The sequence below is a fragment of the Delphinus delphis genome, chromosome 13, assembly GCF_949987515.2.
Source record: "Delphinus delphis chromosome 13, mDelDel1.2, whole genome shotgun sequence".
In the NCBI taxonomy this organism is placed as follows: domain Eukaryota; kingdom Metazoa; phylum Chordata; class Mammalia; order Artiodactyla; family Delphinidae; genus Delphinus; species Delphinus delphis.
The window spans coordinates 50449976-50476210 of record NC_082695.1 but is presented as its reverse complement, the minus strand read 5'-3'; the positions used below and the strand labels follow the sequence as shown (position 1 = coordinate 50476210).

Genomic DNA, 26235 nt, shown 5'->3' with positions numbered 1-26235 from the left:
AAGAAAACAAAAGCTTATTTGGTAACACTAAGGGAAACACAGAAATGAGATAGCATCTGTGTGATAGCTTCAACCGATACCTAAACTGCACATCTTTTAAAGCTCAAACTGATTCTTTAACAGTACTACAGTTCCCACAGGCGGCTTCGGAAAAGGTTGTCATCATTTGAGATTCTACCTGGGGCTAACAAGCCACTGGTAGGACATGGTGACCCCAGGCTGACGCAGCGCACAAGAGGGCGAGGAGCGAATCCCGCTCTCCAGAGCCAGACTCCTCGCCCAGACACCCTCCCCGAAGCGGACAGGACAGCACACCCGGTCTCCACACTCTGGAGCGGCGTCTACAGTCCGCCCCAAGAACACCCAGCATATTTGGCCCCAGAAGCACACGGGGTCGGGCGTATGGCCACTTCTCTTACCTGAGGGTCATAGAGCACCACGGAACAGGACGTGCCGAAGGCCAGAAGTCCTCCGGGCCCGGAGGTCCAGCTCAGGGCTCCCCGCACCCGGTTCGGGCAGCAAAACACGTGAGAGGTCTCCAGCACAGGTGCCACCATGTTGCTGCCCGGTCAACGGCCGAAAGCTGGGCACGCACTTCCGCCCTCGGAGCGGAACTGCTCGGCCGCCGCGTCTCCCGCTGGCGTTATCCGCACCGCGTTTCCAAGGCGGCCGGGGGCGGGACGGGGGCGACCCCACCCACCTCCCCTGCCAGTGGTCCTCAGTGCCCGGTTGCCTCTACCAGCGCCTGTCTCCTGGATCTTGGCCCAGGGCACAAGCACGGCCTCCGTCCCAGGAAGGAAGACCCGACCGGAACAGCTCAGGACCCTCTAGAAAGACCCGGGGCTCGTGTGCCAGGGCGGCGGTAGGAGCGTTCCACTGCCCCTCACGGCCGGGCTCCCAGCAGCATACGGGGCTGGCTCGGTGGGGAGCCTTGGCGAGAGTGTCGCCGGCCTCAGAGAGGCGAGGGCGCAGAGGGGCTCGAGGAAAGAGCCCCCGACTGATCTCGGCGCTCAGAGCTCACCCGGACCGCGTCTCCGCCCCCTCCCGCCCTTGCGAGCCCCGCGGAGCCGGCAAACCGGCGGACGCGCGGATCCGCTTGCCAGGGACGGGGTGGAGCCGCACTGCGCATGCCCCGCAGTCATGGCCGACGGGGGCGGTGGTTCCCGGCGGCGCGCTACGAGCGGCGGTAATTAGTAATTGTCCTCCTCCCGGGAGGCTACGGCGCGTTGGGCGCTGCTTCCCGGTGTCTGCGCGGCGCTACCCCGACCGAGGGGCAGCCGGGCCGATGAGACCGCCGCTTCTCCGTGCCGTGTAGAGGTTTTTAGGGAGAGAAGCACGGGCCGGTTCCGAGCCCTCCGGACCGCCGGCGGGAACTGAAGCGGCGCGCGGGACCGGGCCGTGGGACGGCGAGGCCGCGGAGAGGTGAGTCCCGCAGGTCCGGGAGAGGCGGGCGGAGAGGGGTACCCCGCGGGCCGGCAAGGCCACACTTCCATTTGGACTTCCCATCCCACAGATGGGCTTCAGGGTCCAACGCGGTAAGGAAACGGTTTGTCCTGTTGATCTCATTTTCGAAAAAGGTACTGTCGTGTTTAAAAATAGCCTTTAGAAACAGTTTTGTGCCCTCTTTCCCGTTTTCTACACTCACCCGTTTCTCCAGGCCCTTTTCTTCTGCTTTCTTTTCTCCAACACCCGCGGACTTGCGGGGACCGGGACCGCCCTAATCATCCTTCGTGGAGCAAGGCACGGAGCTGCCCTTGAGCCGTTCGTCTGTGTTGTCCCGACGTATCTCGCTCCTCTCCTCTCTTCTGCGAATTATTTCTTAATGGTTCTCTTCTGCCTATTAAAACTTCAGGCCCCAAGGATTGTTCTTTCAGGAGTCTAGCCCCGTGGTAGTGCGTACTTCCATTTTCCACAGTACGATAAGCAGCAGTTGTGCAATACTGCTGACAGTGTTTGGAGCATTTCCACATACATCCATTCATGTGGTTTTCTCAGTCACCCTATAAAATGGGTATTACCAGTGGGTCCAAGGAAGAACAGCCGAAAGTGGTAGAGCTAGGTTGCCTCTCTCGCCCTTGCTGTCTCACTCCAGAGTCCGACATCTAAGTCTTTCACTGGAGGCAGATGAATTTAGTCATGATCACTACCCATCATTGGTGCTGGACATCTGCTGGCTGGGTCCTGAGATATTAGCCTATACGCTTATCTGGATTATACCTCCCTCTCCTTAACTGAATTCAGTGCTTAACTGGATTCCTAACTCCTCTTTGGAGCATAGGCCTTTGGTTCCAAGCACTATTGTATGAATGAGTAATAGTCTGACAAAATTTTCACTGGTTTATAGCAATACAAGAGCAACATAGTTTTTTATGAAGTTTAATTTACTTAAAAACTGCAGTCATTCAAAAGAATGTGATACCTTTATATGTACTGACATGGAAAGATGTCATTTGTTGAGGGGGAAGAAAAAATATCCCATTTGTGTGGTTAGGGCACACATCTGCCTGAGTATGCATGAGGGAGTCACAAGAAAGTGGCAGAATTGGGTGCCCTTGAAGAGTGGGATTTCAGGAGAGAAGCCTCAAAGTGATTTGCATATAGTTTAAGAAAAAAATTTTAAATGCGACTTACTCTGAGATTGCCATTTCTGCTTTTTTTGATATTGAAAGATTGTTCTATGAAATGATGATGGTGGTGGTGGAGGTAGTTAGTCGGGTTTTCTTTTGTTTTAAATCGTTGTTCGAAGCAATAAGAAGTTGCCAGTGTGGCTGTGGTCACCTGGACCCCTCCGGTCTCTGAATTACTGTTGCATTTACAGTGCTAAGTACGGAGTCTTAGCACTCAGCTGCTTTCCAGTTGTTTCCCATGCTTTAGCAATGCAGGGGTAGAGCCTAGGACTCCAGTTCTTTTTTTCTTTTGTTTTACTACACTGATCACACTAGACGATGCTCTGTAAAACTTGGTTATTTGATTAGACATCGGTTTTCAGCATAGGATTTCTTAATTCAAATTGTTTTGGAAGTGAAGGCAAGGATTTTTTTTTTCTGTCTTCTTTAGGAAGGTGCAATGGCGAGGAATTTATCAGTGATCTTGATCCTGACCTTCGTTCTGTCAGTCACACATCCCCTTCATGAAGTAGGACCAGCCACTGCTTTCCCTCAGACCACTGAGAAAATTATTCCGAATTGGGAATCTGGCATTAATGTTGACTTGGCAGTTACCACACGGCAGCATCATCTGCAGCAGCTTTTCCATCGCTATGGAGAAAATAATTCCTTGTCAATTGAAGGGTTCAGAAAATTGCTTCAGAATATAGGCATAGATAAGATTAAGAGAATCCATATACACCATGACCATGAGCATCACTCTGACCATGAGCATCACTCTCACCATAATCATGCTGCTTCCAGTAAAAATCGAAAAGCTCTTTGCCCAGACCATGACTCTGATAGTTCAAGTAAAGAGCCTAGAAACAGCCAGGGGAAAGGACCTCATCGATCAGAACATGCCAGTGGTAGAAAGAATGTTTTAATCAAGGATGGTGCTGGTGCTAGTGAAGTGACCTCAACTGTGTATAATGCTGTCTCTGAAGGAACTCACTTTCTAGAGACCATAGAAACTCCAAAACATGGAAAACTTCTCCCCAAAGGTGTGAGCAGTTCCACTCTACCCAGTGTCACAGAAAAGAGCTGGGCGACCTGGCTGGCTAGTAGGAAAACAAATGAATCTGTGAGTGAGCCCAGAAATGGCTTTATGTATTCCAGAAGCACAAATGAAAATACTCAGGAGGTAAGATGAGTGCTGTTCATTATTTTAATCAATATGCCTGCTTGTCTGTCCTGTCATTGCCATTCTATCTCAGTTGTAAGGAGTTTAAAATAAAAATAAAATGGTGAGTTCATTGAAAGGGGAATTTCTACTCTCTCAGCAAGGCACTTAGCTCAAAGTGTCCCTACTATGTTGTAAACGTCCCTGATACAAAACTTGGGGCGGGGGGTAGTTCTTTGGTAAGAATAGTGCTGCCTGCTGAAACCACTTTCTAATATAGAGTTTAAAGTAAGTGTAGAAAAAAGATATCAAAATTATTTTTGGAGAAAATCTTTAAAGGAGAATCCCATTAATTAAAACACAGAAACCGGAAGGTCAAAAGAGCAGGAGTTAGAATCCCTGTTTTAGGAAAAGGTGTGGTTGGAAGGGCTGAAGAGTGCGGGAAGAGCAGCTTCGCCTCCTTGGCAGAGGGATCACAGTGACCTGTGGAGTGACTGGCAAAGCAGCGATATGCTGGACACGTGAGAAGTCTGGGCAGTGACCTTCTGAGTTCATGTGTTTTTTCCTAGACTAGACTTCCAGACTGTACACAATTTGCTTTGGCTGAGAGATGTCAACAACAAGGAGTTAGTTGGTATACATTAATAGGCAAAACTTAAGTACTTCATTCAAACCGTCACATGATTTACTAATTCTGGGATAATCCTACTAATGGTCATTCCCATAGCGACACTAGTGATAAAGTTTGTTCTGAGTAGTATTGGCCAAGATTTGTGGGGGTTTAAAGTAACTTCATAGAAGATGAGAAACAGGTGCTACCACCAGTTTTTTTGGTGAGACGGGAGAGCTTACATACCCTAGAGATTCTCTTCAAACTAAGCTTGTCATCTAATTAAACGTTTGAAACAACAGCCTGCTGGTACAGGTTTATTTTATTAACCAGCCTTGTCGTCCGCAAGAGTAATCGACATAATTTAATATTCTCTCGTTGTGGAGCATTACTTTGCCAAATATGCAGACAGAACTGAGCTAAGTTTTGCAATTACAGTTGTTGCTAGAAGAGTGACATGTCTTGGGCTTGTTTAGACCAGGTAGGGTAGCGTTAGTACTAAAACAACATATTTCTCAATCTCTAGTGAACCTGTCTTGAAATTAAAGCTCATTTCCTTAATAGATTTATACAGTGAGTTAACAGGCTTGTGAATGTCCATTTATCCTCAAGTTTTTTCCACTTGAGGCTTTCTCCCAAGGTGACTAGTGATGTGACTGCTTCTCCCAAGAAGAAATAGGTAGAAGAGATGCGAAATCACCACTGTGACGTAATATCTCCAGGTAGCTTGAGGCAAGTTCCAAAGTACTTAAAACTAAAGTTGATTTTGATTTACCTTAACTTAAATAAAAAAGTAGGTACCTTCAGTAGGAAAAGGGTGTTGTGTCATCAAACAGCCTTTATGGATTCTCTAATGGGAGTACCTTTTGGTGATTTCACTGTTTCCTTTTCTTCAGTGTTTCAATGCATCAAAGCTGCTTACATCTCATGGCATGGGCATCCAGGTTCCACTGAATGCCACCGAGTTCAACTATCTCTGCCCAGCCATCATCAATCAGATTGATACTAGATCATGTCTGATTCATACAACGAGTGAAAAGAAAGCTGAAATCCCTCCAAAGACGTATTCTTTACAAATAGGTAAAATTGCCTTTTTTGTGTAAAAATCATTTCCAATAGATATATTTATGTTGTACTTTTCCTTATATTTACATCAACCTATTCATTTTTCAGCGTAATTCCAAATATATCATCTTAATTGTTCTCTGCCTTGAATGTGAAGAAAGCAAGTGTGTTAGCCTTACCCTTAAAACAAACAAAAACGAGAAAATAAAATTTAGATCATAATTTGTCTGAGGTCCTCCCACAGGATATGTCAGGGTCATTCAAAATTTGGGATCTTTATATGTTGTCATACTGTTTGGAGGATGGTCAGAGTTAATCTCTGCTGTTAAGGAGCCTAATTCTCGTACATTCTTATTAATAGATGAAATCAGGATACGCTCTGCTATAGTGTAAGTTGCATTGCTCAGAAACTATAATGAAAAATTAATTACTTTGTTCACTGAAGAAATTATTGAATTCCCAGTTTCCTTTTCTTACTCTTTTCTTCTCTGCTTCTTTCCTTCCTTCCTTCCCTAACTTTTTCCTCTTCTCTCTCATAATTTAGCTGTTATGGGAGTCTGAAAGCTCAGTTCCCAAGTGAGCTAGAGTTCATCTTTGGTAACCGTGTTTTCCCCTCCCTTCACCCCTAGCTGAAGAATTTTCCACTAGGTTTATGCCCTTTACCTGAAGGGTTCAGTCACATTGTTCATTTGATCAAATTTCTTGGTTATTACTCTGTTACCACAGTCCTATTCCACTGAGTTTGTATTTCTTTAGCTCCCCTGCTTTTAATTTGTCTTAAGCCACTCCACAGTCTCTCTTTTAAAGGTTATCAATTGTATTCTTTTTCCTTTCTCTGTTTTGTTTGACAGCCTGGGTTGGTGGCTTTATAGCCATTTCTGTCATCAGTTTCCTGTCTTTGCTGGGTGTTATCTTAGTGCCTCTCATGAATCGGGTGTTTTTCAAGTTTCTTCTGAGTTTCCTTGTGGCATTGGCTGTTGGGACACTGAGTGGTGATGCTTTTTTACACCTTCTTCCACATGTAAGTACAGTAATTTATCCCATTAGTGTATTTTACTATTCAACATTAAATATATGTGTGTGTTTGTCTATATATGTGTGTGTGTGTGTGTGTGTGTGTGTGTGTGTGTGTGTACTTTTGGTTTGTGCTTTGTATTGATATGTATAAAAGGCTGGAAATTTGGTTTCTAGGAGCACGTGGGTGGGGTGTACCCTGTGACCCCCCCGTCTCACCTCTGTTAGTGTGTGCCACACCTGGTTCCCTCACACGCAGTGGCAGAATTTCCTGTTGCACTCAGCTGCAGGCCACTGGGGCAGTGCACCTGGATCTCGGGTACCTGCCAGGGCCCATTACCCAGACTGGGCTTCTTGTAAGCACACTGACGACTATGGTAGGGGCTTTTCAGCTGGGAGTATAAGCAGTAGACACTATATGCCTATTAAGTTTTGCAGTTCCCTCTTATTTGTGGCCATGGGAAAACATTGGAAATACCCACTACCTTATTTTATGAGGGTCATTGGGGAATGTGTCTGTCTTTACATTGAACAGATCCACTCTATTAAGTGCCATCGTACATTACATACCTTAAGCTGTAGATCGCTGCTGCTTGTTGGTCATTTTATTTTTAATATCCTAAACTTCCCCTCATTCCGAAGTATCACATTAATTGCCTAATTCTGAATAATTTCAAATTTGATGTTAATTATCTTAGCCAATTTTTCTGACGTGTGAAACTACTCAATTTATAAAATCCATATTATTTTGCCTTTAGTCTCATGCAAGTCATCACCATAGTCACAGCCATGAAGAACCAGCAATGGAAATAAAGAGAGGACCGCTTTTCAGCCATCTCTCTTCTCAAAACATAGAAGAAAGTACCTATTTTGATTCCACGTGGAAAGGTCTGACAGCTCTGGGAGGCTTGTATTTCATGTTTCTTGTTGAACATGTCCTCACATTGATCAAGCAATTTAAAGATAAGAAGAAAAAGGTAAAAGTATTCTGAATACTTACTAGGCATTGGACATTTATTTAGAGCAGTACTTGAACTAAACTGGGCTTGTCCAGGGTGTATGATCTTCATTTGTGAGGGGGTTCAGTACCTTTTTGTTCCCAGAAGCATTCATGGAGAGCAGTTCTGTATCTTTATAACCCTGGAGATCTCTATCTTCAGTACTCCTTCAAAGTCACAAGACCGTAAGAAAGGCAAGGGTAAAAATCTATACAAATCACCAAACAAGGCACACACAGGGCCTTGAAGATGAGAAGCATCGTGATTATGGCATTGATGGTGCCAGTGGTTTCACGGGTACATACTTATCCCAAAACTCGAGTTGTATACATTAAATATGTACAGCTTTTTATATGTCAATTATACCTCAATAAAGTGGCTTAAGAAAAAAATATCATGGATTAACTTTTAAATTACTCATGGAGTAGCTGAATATTATGTTTTGTTTGAAAGACTATGTGACTTTCACATACTTGCCCTTTGCAAATTGCCACCAGAAGATAGTGTGAAGCTGAACAGTAGGCTATTTCTGGTAAAAATATCTTTGGAGTTGCCTATGATTATCTGCCTCTTCTTATCTGATGTGACTGGGCAAATGAGTCAAAAGACTGTCCTCATGGGGACTCTTAAAAATGACATGTACACATCTTGGATGTTTGTGTACTCGTATACTGGTCATTTGATGTTGACCAAACTTTTCTTTGAGTTGGAGTTCTGTATGATCATTTTTTTTCTCTATAGCCATGCTGCTTCATCTAAATTTCCAATTTTGGTTTCTCTAAAATTGAGCAAGAGGTTACATACTTGTAAAGTTATTTTAAGTGTAGAATCTAGATTTTTGGAAATATAAAAAATTTTATACAGTGATTGCCTTATGTAATTTTTTTTGAACTTTATTTTTCTTGTGCAGCACATTCTCATTAGTTATCTGTTTTATACGTATTAGTGTATATATGTCAATCCCAATCTCCCAATTCATCCCACCCCCCCGCACCCCCTCTTTCCCCCCTTGCTGTCCATATGTTTGTTCTCTACATCTGTGTCTCTATTTCTGCCTTGTTAACCGGTTCATCTGTACCATTTTTCTAGATTCCACATATATGCATTAATATATGAAATTTTTTTTTCTCTTTCTGACTTTCTTCACTCTGTATGACAGTCTCTAGGTCCATCCACACCTATACAAGTGACCCAGTTTCGTTCCTTTTTATGGCTGAGTAATATTCCATTGTATATATGTACCACATCTTCTTTATCCATTCGTCTGTCAATGGGCATTTAGGTTGCTTCCATGACCTGGCTATTGTGAAGTGCTGCAGTGAACATTGGGGTGCATGTGTCTTTTTGAATTATGGTTTTCTCTGGATATATGCCCAGGAGTAGGATTGCTGGGTCATATGGTAATTCTATCTTTAGTGCCTTATATAATTTAATAGCCTTTTTTTTTTTAAACAACTTGCCTTTGAATCTTTCAGAAGCCTTCAACTTAAGTTTTCATGGAAGTAACTATTCTCACCATCATTTCATAGTTTGAGTAATATGTAATTAAATTGTGCAATTGCAATAACAGGTATAGCTGGCATGAAGAGGCTTGAAAACCAACATAGTTGATTCTTGCTGAGCATAGAGCTCACGTTGGGAATCAAGTGCATGTGTGAAGAGAAGAGTGGCCTCCTCCATCCTGTGAATATTTGCCCATATGGATTCTACATTCACTAAAATCTCAAATTGCAAATTTTGAACATTTACTGAACCTCAATTTACAGGAAAGAAGTGAAATAACAATAGCTTAATCGTTCTTAATCCAGGAAGTCATCTTCTATGTTCCTGTTGTCCCTGTTGCTTCACGTGGATGGGTTTGAGATTATATCCATACTTCTTTGCATTCTCTGGGATTATTCTCACCTTAAAAAAAAAAAAAAAAAAAAAAGATCATTTTTTAGGGTGTTTTTGGGGGAGGGGTTGTTTGTGTTTATTTGTGTTACTGTGTTTCTATTTCAAATGCCATAATTTAGCATTCTAATTTCAATTTACTTTTCAAGTTTTACCTAAAGATTGCTTTATATTCATCTGGCACTCTAACATGGGACTCTAAGAGGTAGGCTCTCTGTTGTCTAATACAGAACAGTATTTTTTAGACTCTTAAATTAATAATCATTTGTGAATTGTGAAATAAATCTTGTGTCACGACCAATGTTTTTAAATGCAACCGTGATATTACAGTATATTCCATATATTACTGTGTTTATTACATACATTACTGTGAACTGTAGTCAAAGAAGTTTGATAATCTCTGTTCTAAAATAGTTTCTACTAGAATGTAAGATCTTAAGAGCCAGGACCTCTCTGTCTTCTTTACTGCTGTATCTCCAGTGCCTAGAATAGTGTCTGGCACATAATAGATGATTGGTAAATATTTGTTACATGTAAAAAAAACATTAAATGGCAAGTAAGCATAATTTCTAGACAAAGACTTCACACAGGAGTTTTGCAAACATTACATGTTCTCTTCCTTTTTATTTTTTTAGAATTTTTATTTATTATTTTTTTTTATATTTTTATTTTATTTATTTTTTTATACAGCAGGTTCTTATTAGTCATCAATTTTATATACATCAGTGTATACATGTCAATCCCAATTGTCCAATTCAGCACACCACCATCCCCACGCCCCCGCGGCTTTTCCCCCTTGGTGTCCATACGTTTGTTCTCTACATCTGTGTCTCAAATTCTGTCCTGCAAACTAGTTCATCTGTACCATTTTTCTAGGTTCCACATACATGCGTTAATATACGATATTTGTTTTTCTCTTTCTGACTTACTTCACTCTGTATGGCAGTCTCTAGCTCCATCCACGTCTCTACAAATGACTCAATTTCATTCCTTTTTATGGCTGAGTAATATTCCATTGTATATATGTACTACAACTTCTTTATCCATTCGTCTGTCGATGGGCATTGATGTTGCTTCCATGACCTGGCTATTGTAAATACTGCTGCAATGAACATTGGGGTGCATGTGTCTTTTTGAATTATGGTTTTCTCTGGGTATATGCCCAGTAGTGGGATTACTAGATCATATGGTAATTCTATTTTTAGTTTTTAAGGAACCTGCATACTGTTCTCCATAGTGGCTGTATCAATTTACATTCCCACCAACAGTGCAAGAGGGTTCCCTTTTCTCCACACCCTCTCCAGCATTTGTTGCTTGTAGATTTTATGGTGATGCCCATTCTAACTGGTGTGAGGTGATACCTCATTGTAGTTTTGATTTGCATTTCTCTAATAATTAGTGATGTTGATCAGCTTTTCATGTGCTTCTTGGCCATGTGTATGTCTTCTTTGGAGAAAGAAGACATACTGCATGAGCTGTCTATATATTTTGGAGATTAATCCTTTGTCCATTGATTCATTTGCAAATATTTTCTCCCATTCTGAGGGTTGTCTTTTTGTCTTGTTTATGGTTTCCTTTGCTGTGCAAAAGCTTTGAAGTTTCATTAGGTCCCATTCGTTTATTTTTGTTTTTATTTCCATTACTCTAGGAGGTGGATAAAAAAAGATCTTGCTGTGATTAATGTCAAAGGCTGTTCCTCCTATGTTTTCCTCTAAGAGTTTTATAGTGTCCAGTCTTACATTTAGGTCTCAAATCCATTTTGGGTTTATTTTTGTGTATGGTGTTAGGGAGTGTTCTAATTTCATTCTTTTACATGTAGCTGTCCAGTTTTCCCAGCACCATTTATTGAAGAGACTGTCTTTTCTCCATTGTATATCCTTGCCTCCTTTGTCATAGATTAGTTGACCATAGGTGCGTGGGTTTATCTCTGGGCTTTCTGTCTTGTTCCATTGATCTATGTTTCTGTTTTTATGCCAGTACCACAGTCTTGCTTACTGTAGTTCTGTAGTATAGTCTGAAGTCAGGGAGGCTGATTCCTCCAGCTCCGTTTTTTTCCCTCAAGACTACTTTGGCTATTTGGGGTCTTTTGTGTCACCATACAAATTTTAAGATTATTTGTTCTAGTTCCGTAAAAAATGCCACTGGTAATTTGTTAGGGATTGCTTTGAATCCATAGATAGCTTTGGGTAATATAGTCATTTTTACAATATTGATTCTTCCAATCTAAGAACATGGTACATCTCTCCATCTGTTGGTATCATCTTTAATTTCCTTCATCAGTGTCATAATTTTCTGCATACAGGTCTTTTGTCTCCCTAGGTAGGTGTATTCCTAGGTATTTTATTCTTTTTGTTGCAATGGTAAATGGGAGTGTTTCCTTAATTTCACTTTCAGATTTTTCATCATTAGTATATAGGAATGCAAGAGATTTCTGCGCATTAATTTTGTATCCTGCAACTTTTCCAAATTCATTGATTAGCTCTAGTAGTTTCCTGGTGGCATCTTTAGGATTCTCTATGTATAGTATCATGTCATCTGCAAACAGTGAGAGTTTTACTTCTTCTTTTCCAATTTGGATTCCTTTTATTTCTTTTTCTTTTCTGATTGCCATGGCTAGGACTTCCAAAACTATGTTGAATAATAGTGGTGAGAGTGGACATCCTTGTCTTGTTCCTGATCTTAGAGGAAATGCTTTCAGTTTTTCACCATTGAGAATGATGTTTGCTGTGTGTTTGTCATATATGGCCTTTATTATGTTGAGGTAGTTTCCCTCTATGCCCACTATCTGAAGAGTTTTTAACATAAATGGGTGTTGAATTTTGTCAGAAGCTTTTTCTGCATCTATTGAAATGATCATATGGTTTTTATTCTTCATTTTGTTAATATGGTATATCACATTGATTGATTTGAGTATACTGAAGAATCCTTGCATCCCTGGGATAAATCCCACTTGATCATGGTATGGTGTATGATCCTTTTAATGTGTTCTTGGATTCTGTTTGCTTGTATTTTGTTGGGATATTTGCATCTATATTCATCAGTGATATTGGTCTTTAATTTTCTTTTTTTGTAGTATGTTTGTCTGGTTTTGGTGTCAGGGTGATGGTGGCCTCATAGAATGAGTTTAGGAGTGTTCCTTCCTCCACAATTTTTTGGAGGAGTTTGAGAAGGATGGGTGTTAGCTCTTCTCTAAATGTTTGATAGAATTCACCTGTGAAGCCATCTGGACCTGGACTTTCGTTTGTTGGAAGATTTTTAATCGCAGTTTCAATTTCATTACTTGTGATTGGTCTGTTCATATTTTCTATTTCTTCCTGGTTCAGTCTTGGAAGGTTTTTTCTTCCTAAGAATTTGTCCATTTCTTCCAAGTTGTCCATTTTATTGGCATAGAGTTGCTTATAGTAGTCTCTTAGGATGCTTTGTATTTCTGTGGTGTCTGTTTTAACTTCTCCTTTTTCATTTCTAATTTTGTTGATTTGAGTCCTCTCCCTCTGTTTCTTCATGAGTCTGGCTAATGGTTTATCAATTTTGTTTATCTTCTCAAAGAACCAGCTTTTAGTTTTATTGATCTTTGCTATTGTTTTTTTTGTTTCTATTTCATTTATTTCTGCTCTGATCTTTATGAATTCTTTCCTTCTGCTAACTTTGGGTTTTGTTTGTTCTTCTTTCTCTAGTTCCTTTAGGTGTAAGGTTAGATTGTTTATTTGAGATTTTTCTTGTTTCTTGAGGTAGGGTTGTATAGCTATAAACTTGCCTCTTAGAACCGCTTTTACTGCATCCCATAGGTTTTGGATCATCGTGTTTTCATTGTCATTTGTCTCTAGGTATTTTTTGATTTCCTCTTTGATTTTTTCAGTAATCTCTTGGTTATTTAGTAACGTATTGTTTAGCCTCCATGTGTTTGTGTTTTTTTATGTTTTTTTCCCTGTAGTTCATTTCTAATCTCATAGTGTGGTCAGAAAAGATGCTTGATATGATTTCAGTTTTCTTAAGTTTACTGAGGCTTGATTTGTGACCCAAGATGTGATCTATCCTGGAGAATGTTCCGTGTGCACTTGAGAAGAAAGTGTAATCTGCTGTTTTTGGATGGAATGTCCTATAAATATCAATTAAATCTATCTGGTCTCTTGTGTCATTTAAAGCTTCTGTTTCCTTATTTATTTTCATTTTGGATGCTCTGTCCATTGGTGTAAGTGAGGTGTTAAAGTCCCCCACTATTATTGTGTTACTGTCGATTTCCTCTTTTATAGCTGTTAGTATTTGCCTTATGTATTGAGGTGTGCCTATGTTGGGTGCATATGTATTTATAATTGTTATATCTTCTCCTTGGATTGATCCCTTGATCATTATGTAGTGTCCTTCCTTGTCTCTTGTAACATTCTTTATTTTAAAGTCTATTTTATCTGATATGAGTATTGCTACTCCAGCTTTCTTTTGATTTCCATTTGCATGGAATATCTTTTTCCATCCCCTCACTTTCAGTCTGTATGTGTCCCTAGGTCTGAAGTGGGTCTCTTGTAGACAGCATATATATATGGGTCTTGTTTTTGTATCCATTCAGCAAGCCTGTGTCTTTTGGTTGGAGCATTTAATCCATTCACATTTAAGGTAATTATCGATATGTATGTTCCTATGACCATTTCCTTAATTGTTTTGGGTTTGTTTTTGTAGGTCCTTTTCTTCTCTTGTGTTTCCCACTTAGAGAAGTTCCTTTAGCGTTTGTTGTAGCGCTGGTTTGGTGGTGTTGAATTCTTTTAGCTTTTGCTTGTCTGTAAAGCTTTTGATTTCTTCATCGAATCTGAATGAGATCCTTGCTGGGTAGAATAATCTTGGTTGTAGGTTCTTCCCTTTCATCACTTTAAGTATATCATGCCACTCCCTTCTGGCTTGTAGACTTTCTGCTGAGAAATCAGCTGTTAACCTTATGGGAGTTCCCTTATATGTTATTTGTCGTTTTTCCCTTGCTGCTTTCAATAATTTTTCTTTGTCTTTAATTTTTGCCGGTTTGATTACTATGTGTCTCGGTGTGTTTCTCCTTGGGTTTATCCTGTATGGGACTCGTTTCGCTTCCTGGACTTGGGTGGCTATTTCCTTTCTCCTGTTAGGGAAGTTTTCAACTATAATCTCTGTAAATATTTTCTCTGGTCCTTTCTCTCTCTCTTCTCCTTCTGGGACCCCTATAATGCGAATGTTGTTGCATTTAATGTTGTCCCAGAGGTCTCTTAGGCTGTCTTTATTTCTTTTCATTCTTTTTTCTTTATTCTCTTAGGCAGCAGTGAATTCCACCATTCTGTCTTCCAGGTCACTTATCCTTTCTTCTGCCTCAGTTATTCTGCTATTGATTCCTTCTAGTGTAGTTTTCATTTCAGTTATTGTATTGTTCATCTCTGTTTGTTTGTTCTTTAATTCTTCTAGGTCTTTGTTAAACATTTCTTGTGTCTTCTCGATCTTTTCCTCCATTCCTTTTCCGAGGTCCTGGATCATCTTCACTATCATTATTCTGAATTCTTTTTCTGGAAGGTTGCCTATCTCCACTTCATTTAGTTGGTTTTCTGTGGTTTTATCTTGTTCCTTCATCTGGTACATAGCCCTTTGCCTTTTCATCTTGTCTATCTTTCTCTGAATGTGGTTTTCGTTCCACAGGCTGCAGGATTGTAGTTCTTGCTTCTGCTGTCTGCCCTCTGGTGGATGAGGCTATCTAAGAGGCTTGTGGAAGTTTCCTGATGGGAGGGACTGGTGGTGGGTAGAGCTGAGTGTTGCTTGAGTGGGCAGAGCTCAGTAAAACTTTAATCTGCTTGTCTGCTGATGGGTGGGGCTTGGTTCCCTCCCTGTTGGTTGTTTGGCCTGAGGCAACCCAACACTGGAGCCTACCTGGGCTCTTTGGTGGGACTAATGACAGACTCTGGGAGGGTTCACGCCAAGGAGTACTTCCCAGAACTTCTGCTGCCAGTATCCTTGTCGCCACGGTGAGCCACAGCCACTGCCCGCCTCTGCAGGAGATCCTCCAACACTAGCAGGTAGGTGTGGTTCAGTCTTCCCTGGGGTCACTGCTCCTTCCCCTGGGTCCGGATGCACACACTACTTTGTGTGTGCCCTCCAAGAGTGGAGTCTTTGTTTCCCCCAGTCCTTTCGAAGTCCTGCAATCAAATCCCACTAGCCTTCAAAGTCTGATTCTCTAAGAATTCCTCCTCCCGTTGCCGGACCCCCAGGTTGGGAAGCCTGACGGGCTCAGAACCTTCACTCCAGTTGGTGGACCCCTGTGGTATAAATGTTCTCAGTCTGTGAGTCACCCACCCAGCAGTTATGGGATTTGATTTTACTGTGATTGGGCCCCTCCTGCCATCTCACTGTGGCTTCTCCTTTGTCTTTGGTTGTGGGGTATCTTTTTTGGTGAGTTCCAGTGTCTTCCTGTCAGTGATTGTCCAGCAGCTAGTTGTTATTCTGGTGTTCTCACAAGAGGGAGTGAGAGCACGTCCTTCTACTCCTCTATCTTGGTTCCTCCCCTATTCCTTTTTAGAAAATATTTAGTTTCTCTTTTTTCAAGGGCATCCAGATCTTAGTGTTATTTACATAACAGCTTTTAATCTCATTTGGTTCTCTCAAAAAGAAAAACACTATTCGTTATATGGCAAGTATTCAGAGCTCTTCAGACCCATAACAGAAAATGTTACCTACGATTTCCCTTAAGACATCCATCCTGCACCCCTGGAAAATTCTATATGTCATAGTTTTAGGTTACCTTCCATATATGTCGATCTGAAATCTCTACATTCAGATTAGGGTTAAATCACATACTTGGTGTAGTTAGATGGTTATAATAGTTCCATGTCAAACTTTCTTTCTACTGGATTCTCAGGTTTCTTGCTCATGCTGGAAACCAGAGAATCATCTCTGTCTCCCTCATCCTTATATCCAACCTAGTTTTATTAGATGTATCCAGAAATGTAATTTTTCATTTCTCTCCATCTTCCTTACTATCATCCTGGTCCATGCCAGACTTACATGGGTGATAGCAGTTGCCTCCTAACTGGCCTGTCTACATTATTCTGTTGTCCTAATGCAGAGGAGAGCAGGCAGAGGGATTTGTTTAAATGTTTGTTATATGCTCTCATATATATATGTTCTCATAGCACTGTGTATTTTTCCTTGTAAAACTTATCAAAAATTTCAATCAAAGAATTGTATAATCATTACCTGTGTAAAGCTTCCCTCCCTGTGGGTGATAAGCTTCCTTGAGAACAAGGACTATGTGTATCTTGTTTTACGACATATTGATATATTGCCACCATTCAGCGCAGGGAACATTACAGGCTCTTAATACTTAGGGAATGAAAGAATTGCTTAAAAAGTCTATGTACTACAGATAATCATTGGCAAACAAATAAAGTATCAACTAAAGTAATTTAAAATATCATGAATTCACTTATTTTCACAAATATTTAAGTACTTTCTCTGTGTTTGAGGCATTTTGCTAGAGGTAGGTATAAAGATTTGTCTGTGCTTGCCTTTAAAAACTCTTATAACCTAAGAAGGTACAGATATTTTATATACTGTTAGAGCTAGAATGAAATCTCAGGTATGGTGATGATTAAGTCATATTCAAATGATACTGCAGATAAGAAATCTATTATTTTTGTGACAGTTTTCGTTATCTTGAATATTCTGTGTAAGTAGTAATAAACAGGCACCGTTGTTCAAACAGTGACCTTTATTCTTGGGCTCTGAGATATGGACAATATCTCAAGTATGGTATTCAGTTGGTTAAAAAACCTAGTGATAAACTCAAGGCTAACTAATAGAGATTTGTTTAAAAAGACAAAAGCTTGTTAATGGTGTTTTACTACATGAAGAGTATTTTAGTTTTATAACAAGTACATATCGATATCACGGTATAGTTTTAATTTATAAAAAGTATGGAAAGTATGGGGTTTCAGTGCCCAAAAGAGGCACTGGAGGAAACTAAGCAATTGGTTAGCAGATCACTAAATTCCTGGAGAACATGCCTCTAGCTGGTTCTAAATCAATGGCCTGAGGCAGAGCTCAGCTTTAATGTGTATATGAGTTGCCTGGAGATCTAGTTAAACTCCCCGTTCTAATCCATTAGGTCTGGGGTGTAGCCTGAGACTGTGCATTTATAACAAGCTCCCAGGGGATGCAGTGCTGTTTGCATAAGACCAAATTTAGACTGTGTGACCTAGGGGGACATTCAGAAAGATGAGTATGTAACTTTTCTTTCATACTACTGAAGCATTAATTCTTTACCTTTCTGAAGAGTTTATGCCTAAAACAAACTACCAGGTGCTATGCAAGTTAAGTACAGGCCCTGCCCTTAGATGGGGTTTATTCCATTAGAAGTCTGTTACTCTGCTGTCTTTTCCGATGAAATCTTTTGCTTAACTGTTTACCTAAAGATGTATGCATAAGCAAACTGCCTATTTTAAAGTATTGCTTTTCCTTGCTATTGTAGAATCAGAAAAAACCTGAAAATGATGATGATGTGGAGATTAAGAAGCAGTTGTCCCAGTATGAATCTCAACTGTCAACAAATGAGGAGAAAGTAGACGCAGATGATCGTAAGTCCTTATAAATCTAAGAGCTGGAGGGAATTCAGTGCTCTGTGATTTGCAGGCAACCTGGACTGTCTGGAAGAGGGGGAACCATATTCCAGCCCCACCCGCACCCCCTTTTTTTTTGGCTGCGCCACGTGGCTTATGGGATCTTAGTTCCCTGGCTAGGGATCGAACCTAGGCCCTAGCAGTGAAAGCACGGAGCCCTAACCACTGGACCGCCAGGGAATTCCTCCACCCCTCCCCCCGCTCTTTTTTTTTAAACTGATACTTTCTTTTAATTGCCAGTGAGTTGGTTATTTCTATATATACTTACATCTCTTTTTTCTCTAATTTTTTATTTTGAGGTAAATTCAGACTTAGAGAAAAGTTCCAAGAATAGTACAAAGAATTCCTGTACCCCTTTCTTATATTCCCCATTTATTTTACCTACATTTATCATTCTTTGTCTCTTTCAAAGACATACATACACATTTTTTTCCTAAACGATTTGAGAATAAGTTACAAACATGATGCTTCTTTACCTCAAAATGCTTAAGTTTATGTTTCCTAAGAAAAAGGACATTCATTCCCTTGTAATCACAGTTCAGTGATCAAAATCAGGAAATTAAAGCTGATACAATGCCATTTTCTAGTCTATAGACCTTTTTCCAATTGTCTTAATTGTGTTTTTCCAATTGTCTTAATAATTTCTTTATACTCCCCTAACCCCTAAAAGGAAAAGAAATGATCCAGAGTACAATTCAGGATCAAATGTTGCATCTAATTTCCCCTCATTTGGGGTTTGTCTAATGTTTTCACATTAGGTTGATCAGTTTGGGCAGGAATACCACAAAGTGGTATTGCATCCTTTTCAGTGACATGGTGTGCCACCCGACATGATGCTTTCTGTCACACACAGGTGGTGTTAATTTTGATCACGTGGCTAACGTTGTGTCTACCATGTTTCTCCACTGTAAAGTTACTGTTTCCTGTAACTTGTTAGCTTGGCATTTCTTGTTGGACAGACTCAGTTAAAATTAAAATTTTAAACAAAACGCCTTACGACGACCTTCGAGGTCCTGCCCTGCCCTCCACTCTCCCCGATGGTTTGCCCTGTCCAGCCTCACTGGCCTCCTTTTCATCCGTTGAGCACACCAGGTCTGTCTCAGGGCCTGGCACTCACTGTTTCTTCAGTTCGGAGTACTCTTCTCCCGGGTCTTCATATAAATTCCCCCTATCATTCCAATCTCAACTCAGACATCTCGTCCTCAGAGGTCTTCCCTGATCACCTGAATACAAAGGTCTCCCAGTCATTCTCCTTCATGTTACCCTGTTCTATTTTCTTCCCATGCCTTCCAATGCCTTAGATTACCTTATTTATACATGTATTTCTTTGTTAAGTGGCTATCTACCCACAAGACAATAAGCTTCTCGAAGGCAGAGACTTTGTGCTGACGCACTTTGTCCCAGTATCTGGGCAGGTGCCTGGCCCAGAGCAGATACTCAATATATAGTTGCTGGCTAAGGAGGAAGAACTTTATTGTTGCTACCAAGTTATTTGTAAGATTTCCTGTCCACCCTTTATTTTCCAGCATGTTGCTTTTCTCTAAAGAGCAAGTGAATACTCGCATTCGTCTTCCTGTATCTATTCTGTCTTCAACCTCTGTAATGGGCTCCAGTGAAATTTTTAATGATGAGAGGAAACAGCTATTCTAGAATTGGGCCACAGTATTGGGAATGCTCCCAAGAAAGTTGATACCAGTGTATAAAAAAGAAAAAACAAAAACTTATTGTTGCAATTTATTTTACACAGATAGATAACAAATGTTTCTTGGTGATGATGGTATTTCAGATTCTTGTTTTTCCTTTTTTTTTTTGACCATGCCACGCGGCTTGCAGGGATCTTAGTTCGCCGACCAGGTATTGAACCCAGGCCCTTGGCAGTGAAAGCACCAAGTTCTAACCACTGGACTGCCAGGGAATTCCCCTCTTCTGTTTTTCCTTGAATTTTGAAAGAGAGGAACTCAGATGACAGAATTATGCATGTTTTTTATTTCCAATTTTCAGTATTTTTCTGGAATATTTTTCTTAAATATTTTAAATACCAAAAATGAAATATTTTTATAAAGTAAGTATGTGCTTCTTTTATAATATATGGAAAAAAATCATCTTTAAAAACATAAGGAGGTAGAAGAAATTAAGGGAGGATCTGGGGGTAGTTACTGAAGGTTAACATTTAAAATTCATTCTTAGTACGTGAGATCATTTAACTACTGATGTTTTTCATCAACAATACTCTAATGTCTAGTTCTGCCAGGTCTGTGTGAGAGAGTGCCATGCTTTAAGATCTTTTGTTGACTTTGTCAGTGGAGATGTTTGAAATGTGTCCATGCACATTAACAAAGCCATTTGACTTTGTCCCAATGTCCTTTATGTTTATACCTAGGACCTGAAGGCTATTTGCGAGCTGACTCACAAGAGCCCTCCCACTTTGATTCTCAACAGCCAGCAATCTTGGAAGAAGAGGAGGTCATGATAGCTCATGCTCATCCACAGGAAGTTTACAATGAATACGTACCCAGAGGGTGCAAGAATAAATGCCATTCGCATTTCCATGATACACTTGGCCAGTCAGATGACCTTGTTCACCACCATCATGACTACCATCATATTCTCCATCACCACCACCACCAAAACCACCACCCACACAGTCACAGTCAGCGCTACTCTCGGGAGGAGCTGAAGGATGCCGGCATTGCCACACTGGCATGGATGGTGATCATGGGGGACGGCCTGCACAATTTCAGCGATGGCCTAGCAATTGGTATATATCTACGTATCTGTCCCTTGTTGGTTGACTCTGAAAATGTCACATGAAAGTACCAGTCTTGTTTTAACAAGGAATAGGTTGGTTTGATAAGGCTATTGACTTCTAAGATTATCAAACTGTTATTTCATTTTTTGCTGCTTTGACAATGAAGTACTTGATAAATGTTAGTTTAAGTGCTGGAAACTGTGCTTGGCCCTTTATGTAAATTGTGACTACCAAAAGTTGTTTTAATTTGCAGGCTCAGGCTCTAAGGTGTTTGGAGCACATGTGAGGATTTTTTTTTCCCCCAATACATTTGAGTTCCCTTATCTGCAATATAAACAGTATTTATTAAAGTGAAATACTTCCATCATCTTTTCTTTTATGCTAAAGGAATCTTCATATATCTGATAAGTTTAATTACTAATCTCTACCCAAAGAAGAATTATAGTTTTTTTGCTATTAAATTGTTGTGCTACAATTGAGCGGTAATAGAAATACTTAAAAATTGTAGTAACTTAGTGCTGGGAGGAACCATGGAAATAAGTACAGATTAGGTAGCCAAGGCCTGGCAAGGTGAACCACTTGCCAAGGAGGCAGTGCTGTTTTGTAGCCCAGCCTGGCTCCCTGGGAGGTTGGTGCTCTTCCTTCTCCGCACTGTGCACAGCATAAGCGACAACGGAGGATGTGCGAACACTCAGACATGGTAGTCTGATTATATAGTGAATTCCTCTGAGGCCAGGAAACGTATTTGTACTCTTGACTGCTGAGGGTTTTTTCCTAAACCTTTTAAATCAGTCTGTTTCATATTTTTAAGTAAGTGTTCTATGTGGTAGCAATTTACTTCTCAGGTTTGCATAAGATCATTTAATCACTCTAAGGCATAGTGGAACCTTCCCTTCTCAATTGTATCTGCTTGTGCTCCTTTGGGAAATTTAAATCTAATTGAATGTAATCTAACATTACTTATGGAGAAGGTACAGAGTGCAGTTGAGAAAGTTCTGTTTATTCACAACCAGAATATATTTTATTTCTTGTGTATTTCATTGTGTATGCTGTTAAGATTTTAAAAATACACACCCACAAAATAATGCAGTGATTTTTACACAGGTGCTGCTTTTACTGAAGGTTTATCGAGTGGTTTAAGTACTTCTGTTGCTGTGTTTTGTCATGAGTTGCCTCATGAATTAGGTAAGAGAACCCTACAAATGGTATTTTCCAGGTGGGTAAAGTGTCTTAGTGTCCCTGGCTTTTGCTAATGATAACTTCCGGCAAGCTTCCTCATTTATGCCTTCTCCTAAGTCTACTAACCTAGCCAGCTTTCTTTCTTACTGAGGACAAGTTTGTTTCCAGCCAGAATTCTAACCCTGCGATTACAATTACACAATTGCCTGTGTGGGGTTGCCAGAGAGATACCTGAGTCCCCTCTCTTTTCCTCTTCCCCTACCAGATATCTTCCTATACCAGCATACTGGTGACATCAGTGATCGTTTTCTTCATATGCACAATATGAATAAGACCACAGGAATCTAAAGAATCATCTTCCATTAACAGACAGAAGTTGACAAAGAGTATTTCAGTCACTAGAGCTAAAGAAATGAGAAGTTGATGAATAGTGTTTTGAATTCTTTTTCTCTGTCACTGGGACTTAAAACCTTCCCAGAGTTGTCCTGGTTCCCAGTTCGTGTCCTTGTTTTTCTTCATATAGATGCATATTCGCACACACCTGTAACGCCATTTTCACTTTTGTTCCTTGGCATGTGATCTGCCATTTAGAAGGCCTCCCGTCTTCATGCTCCATGCTTGTAAGCCTCAACATCTGGTCTGTGTTGTGCATTCTATTTTTATTTATTTATTTATTGTTGGCCACACCATGTGGCTTGTGGGATCTTAGTTCCCCAACCAGGGTTCGAACCTGGGCCCCCTGCAGTGGAAACGCAGAGTCCTAACCACTGGACTGCCAGGGAATTCCCTATGTTCCACATTCTAGATCCTTCATGCACCATGAAGCCTCTCTCAGCTATTCTCATCTTAATTTCTTTTTTTCTCCTTTTATAACCAGAACATTAGACTCTTTAGCTCTTAATTATATATTTCCTTAATCATTTGCTGATCATTTCATTTGTGTTCTCTACTCCCTCTTCCTCCTTGTAGCCAGTTAAAAGCTCCTTAAAGACAGTGCAAGAGCACAATAGTTGATACTTATTGACATTTGTACTATTGACATTCATCGACAAAGTGGAAACCTTAAGAAATACTTTGGATAAAAGATATCTTAGTTTATAAAGCTGTTAGGATGTTTACACTGATTAACACTGTTAACCCTGAATAATTCTTTTTTTTTTTTTTTTAGTTAATTAATTGATTTTTCTGTCTGTCTTGGGTCTTTGTTGCTGTGCTCAGGCTTTCTCTAGTTGCAGCGAGCGGGGACTACTCTTCGTTGTGGTGCGCGGTCTTCTCGTTGTGGTGGCTTCTCTTGTTGTGGAGCACAGGCTCTAGGCACGCGGGCTTCAGTAGTTGCGGCACACAGGCTCAGTAGTTGTGGTATGTGGGCTCAGTAGTTGCGGCTTCCAGGCTCTGGAGCACAGGCTCAGTAGTTGTGGCACATGGGCTTAGCTGCTCTGCATCATGTGGGGTCTTCCCGGACCAGGGGTCAAACCCGTGTCCCTGCATTGGCAGGCGGATTCTCAACCACTGCACCACCAGGGGAGCCCTGGAGAATTTCTTAAATCTGGAAAGTTTTTTGCGTATGTGTCTTAAAAATGATTTTTTAATTACCTTATCTCCTTTTTTTGTTTTCTGTTAAAGGTGACTTTGCTGTTTTACTAAAGGCTGGCATGACTGTTAAGCAGGCTGTTCTTTATAATGCTCTGTCAGCCATGCTGGCATATCTTGGAATGGCAACAGGAATTTTCATTGGTCATTATGCTGAAAATGTTTCTATGTGGATATTTGCACTTACTGCGGGCTTGTTCATGTATGTTGCTCTGGTTGATATGGTAAGTTTTTAAGAAGTCAGTAGAGAAAATGTTCAATGAAACCATTTTTAAAAGGGTTTAGATTAAATATCGTTGCAGTGAGAAGTGATTCTATGCTCGACAAAGTAGCATATAAACTATAAGTCCTTGATGGTTTTATCTTTTTGGATTGTTGCTCACAAGCACATCTTTGTCCTGCCTAATGTGTATAAGGATACACAAAAGTATCTACCCCCTTCTGATGTGTCTTTTTGAGAGGAGAGTTTCAGTAATTAGGCATTGAACTGTCTATAGACATGTAGGAAACCTAGCACAAGCCACATACTGTTGGCGAACTGTGTATACTTCAGAATGCTTAAAGGTTTCTTATTAATGGACGAAGGAGTCATCTTTTTGTCACCAAAGTCCACCTAACAATCTCAGCCAATCTTATTGCTAAAATTATATTTTATATGATGTAAGGCTTCCATATCTCTGAATTTCAAGTGAGCCACATGTTATATACAGATACAGACAGTAAGCAGGGTAATCAGTGTAGCTCTCCATTTTACAGTGGAGCAAACTGGACCAATATAAATTTTGACTTGCTGAGCAGACCATGAATAGTCATTGTTAATTAAGCTGTTAAAAAATGCTGTGTGACATTATTAGCTAGAGTCAGTGTATATATGTGGTCATGTTTTAGAGAATTGACTCATAATATATCCAGCTACATATAAAGCCGTCTTGCAGATTCTTCTAAAAACTAATCTGTGGTTCTGGAAACTTAAAGGTTGCTCTTTTTTTTTTTAAGGTGCCTGAGATGCTGCACAATGATGCTAGTGACCATGGATGTAGCCGCTGGGGATACTTCTTTTTACAGAATGCTGGGATACTTTTGGGATTTGGAATTATGTTGCTTATTTCCATATTTGAACATAAAATTGTGTTTCGTATAAATTTCTAATTAGGGTGTAAATGCTAGAGTAGCTTAAAGCTATAGTTTGCTGTCTATAGTTTGAGTAGGTCATAGGGAGATGAGTTAGTATGCTGTGATGTGTAGCATTTACGGTTAGTGGATTTTGTGATTTTTGTATTGAATATTGCCATTTGTTATGCTTATAAGGTCAGTTATGGTGGTAACATAAAGGTACGTTTAATATTTAAGTTATTCTATTTGGGAAATGTAAGCTATATGTGCAATTTACCAATATTACCGGTTTATGGTATAAACAAGAGGTTTGGCATGACATGTTCTGTATATTTCAGAAAAAAAATGTCTTTAATGCTTTTTCTAGGACTAATTTAATATAGTAATTCCCATGCTGGATTTTAGGCCTCTGAAGAACTGCTGGTGTTTAGGAGTAAGAATACACGTGAAGCCTAAGATACCAATAAAGCTTAAACTGAATTTAAGCTAAGAAATAAGGGAAAAAAGAGAAGAAACTGTATAAATTGAGAAGGCATAGGTTTCATATTAAAAAATCACAAAACTGGTTTAAAAATAGAAGGGAAAAATTTAGATTTAAATGAAAAAAAGCAATATTGAGTATAGAGTACATTGATAAACATTTTTGTCAGAGTATTAATGTTCCCATAAAATCTCAGCACTTTTTACTAATTTAGTTGTACATTTAACTTTGTATAATAGAGACATCTAAATGTATTTAATAAACTCAAGCAAAATATATCACTTGACCAAGAAATTGGAATTTTAAAATATTTGTGTGGATGTACACCAGATGAGTATGAGCAAGTTTATGTATTGTCAAAAGACTTGGATATCCCAGGTTAACTTACGTGTCACCCAAGTTACATTACTGGATGTTCTGGTTATCTGGTTTACCACATGTCAGCATATTAGAATTTCGATATATATTAGGACATTAAAACCGTACTGGTTATAATTTGACTTCTTGGATTCAGAAAGTACTTTGGTATCTTTCAGTGCTTCAATGTTGTTGTTATGAGCAATTGTCATTTTTATATGTAGTACTTTAGATGTACTAGGGTTGTATGGCATTCTCTAGATGTTGCTTTTCTACAAAATAAATTCCCTGTGTCAGCTTGATATCAGATAACAGATTTTCTTTTCTTTTTTTTTTACCATCTTAACCATTTTTAAGCATACAGCTCAATAATTTTATGTATATTCACATTGTTATGCAGTTGATTTCCAAAACTTTTTCACCTTGCAAAACTGAAACTATACCCACTAAACAACTCTTTGTTTCCTTCTCCCCACAACCCCTGGTGACCACCATTCTACTTTCTATTTCTATGAATTTGAGATATCTGATTTTCTTAAGTATAATCCAGATTATATATACTTATCAACACATTTATATTATTGTATTGGGTGGGCTTATTCAATTTTTAAATTGTTTATCACAAAGGGCACTTCAGAAAATATTGGTCCACAGTTTATTCCAAGCTGTCCCTAACTTAAAAAAACAAAAAACAAACCCCAGAGCCTAAGCTTGAAAAGACGCACTAATGCCCTACATTCTAAAGAGAATTAAGAACAACTGGACAAGACCATATAGCCCACCTACTGAAAGACAATTGGACC

General features: G+C 39.9%; 2 protein-coding genes across 5 annotated transcripts in view; one reads left to right on the top strand and one right to left on the bottom strand.

Moving 5' to 3' along the window:
* Positions 1-682, bottom strand: part of ELP2 (elongator acetyltransferase complex subunit 2) — a 44141-nt gene extending 43459 nt beyond the window's left edge. For all 3 annotated transcript variants that reach the window (XM_060028912.1, XM_060028909.1, XM_060028911.1), the window contains exon 1: positions 420-682. In XM_060028912.1, the coding sequence (XP_059884895.1) occupies positions 420-557 (138 nt within the window). In that variant the 5' untranslated portion in view covers positions 558-682. The remainder of the gene's footprint in view (positions 1-419) is intronic.
* Positions 683-1152: 470 nt separating this feature from the next.
* SLC39A6 (solute carrier family 39 member 6) lies at positions 1153-25760 on the top strand. Of its 2 annotated transcripts, none has more exons than XM_060028913.1 (10): positions 1153-1422; positions 3058-3789; positions 5275-5458; positions 6295-6464; positions 7216-7434; positions 17816-17921; positions 20344-20721; positions 21817-21897; positions 23515-23705; positions 24478-25760. In XM_060028913.1, exons 2-10 carry the CDS (start codon positions 3067-3069, stop codon positions 24628-24630), a joined length of 2205 nt encoding a protein of 734 aa, XP_059884896.1. In that variant the 5' UTR covers positions 1153-1422; positions 3058-3066; the 3' UTR covers positions 24631-25760. The 2 variants fall into 2 exon arrangements, with proteins under 2 accessions (XP_059884896.1, XP_059884897.1); XM_060028914.1 differs by having other exon boundaries at positions 1161-1422; positions 3650-3789.
* Positions 25761-26235: the final 475 nt, after the last annotated feature.

What these genes read in the sequence shown, in the direction of transcription:
- SLC39A6 (XM_060028913.1), top strand. Translation starts at nt 3,067, where the DNA reads ATGGCGAGGAATTTATCAGTGATCTTGATCCTGACCTTCGTTCTGTCA. An exon ending in TTTTACACCTTCTTCCACAT is followed by an intron (nt 6,465 to 7,215) that starts GTAAGTACAGTA and finishes TTTTGCCTTTAG; the next exon opens with TCTCATGCAAGTCATCACCA. An exon ending in TGAGTTGCCTCATGAATTAG is followed by an intron (nt 21,898 to 23,514) that starts GTAAGAGAACCC and finishes TTTCTGTTAAAG; the next exon opens with GTGACTTTGCTGTTTTACTA.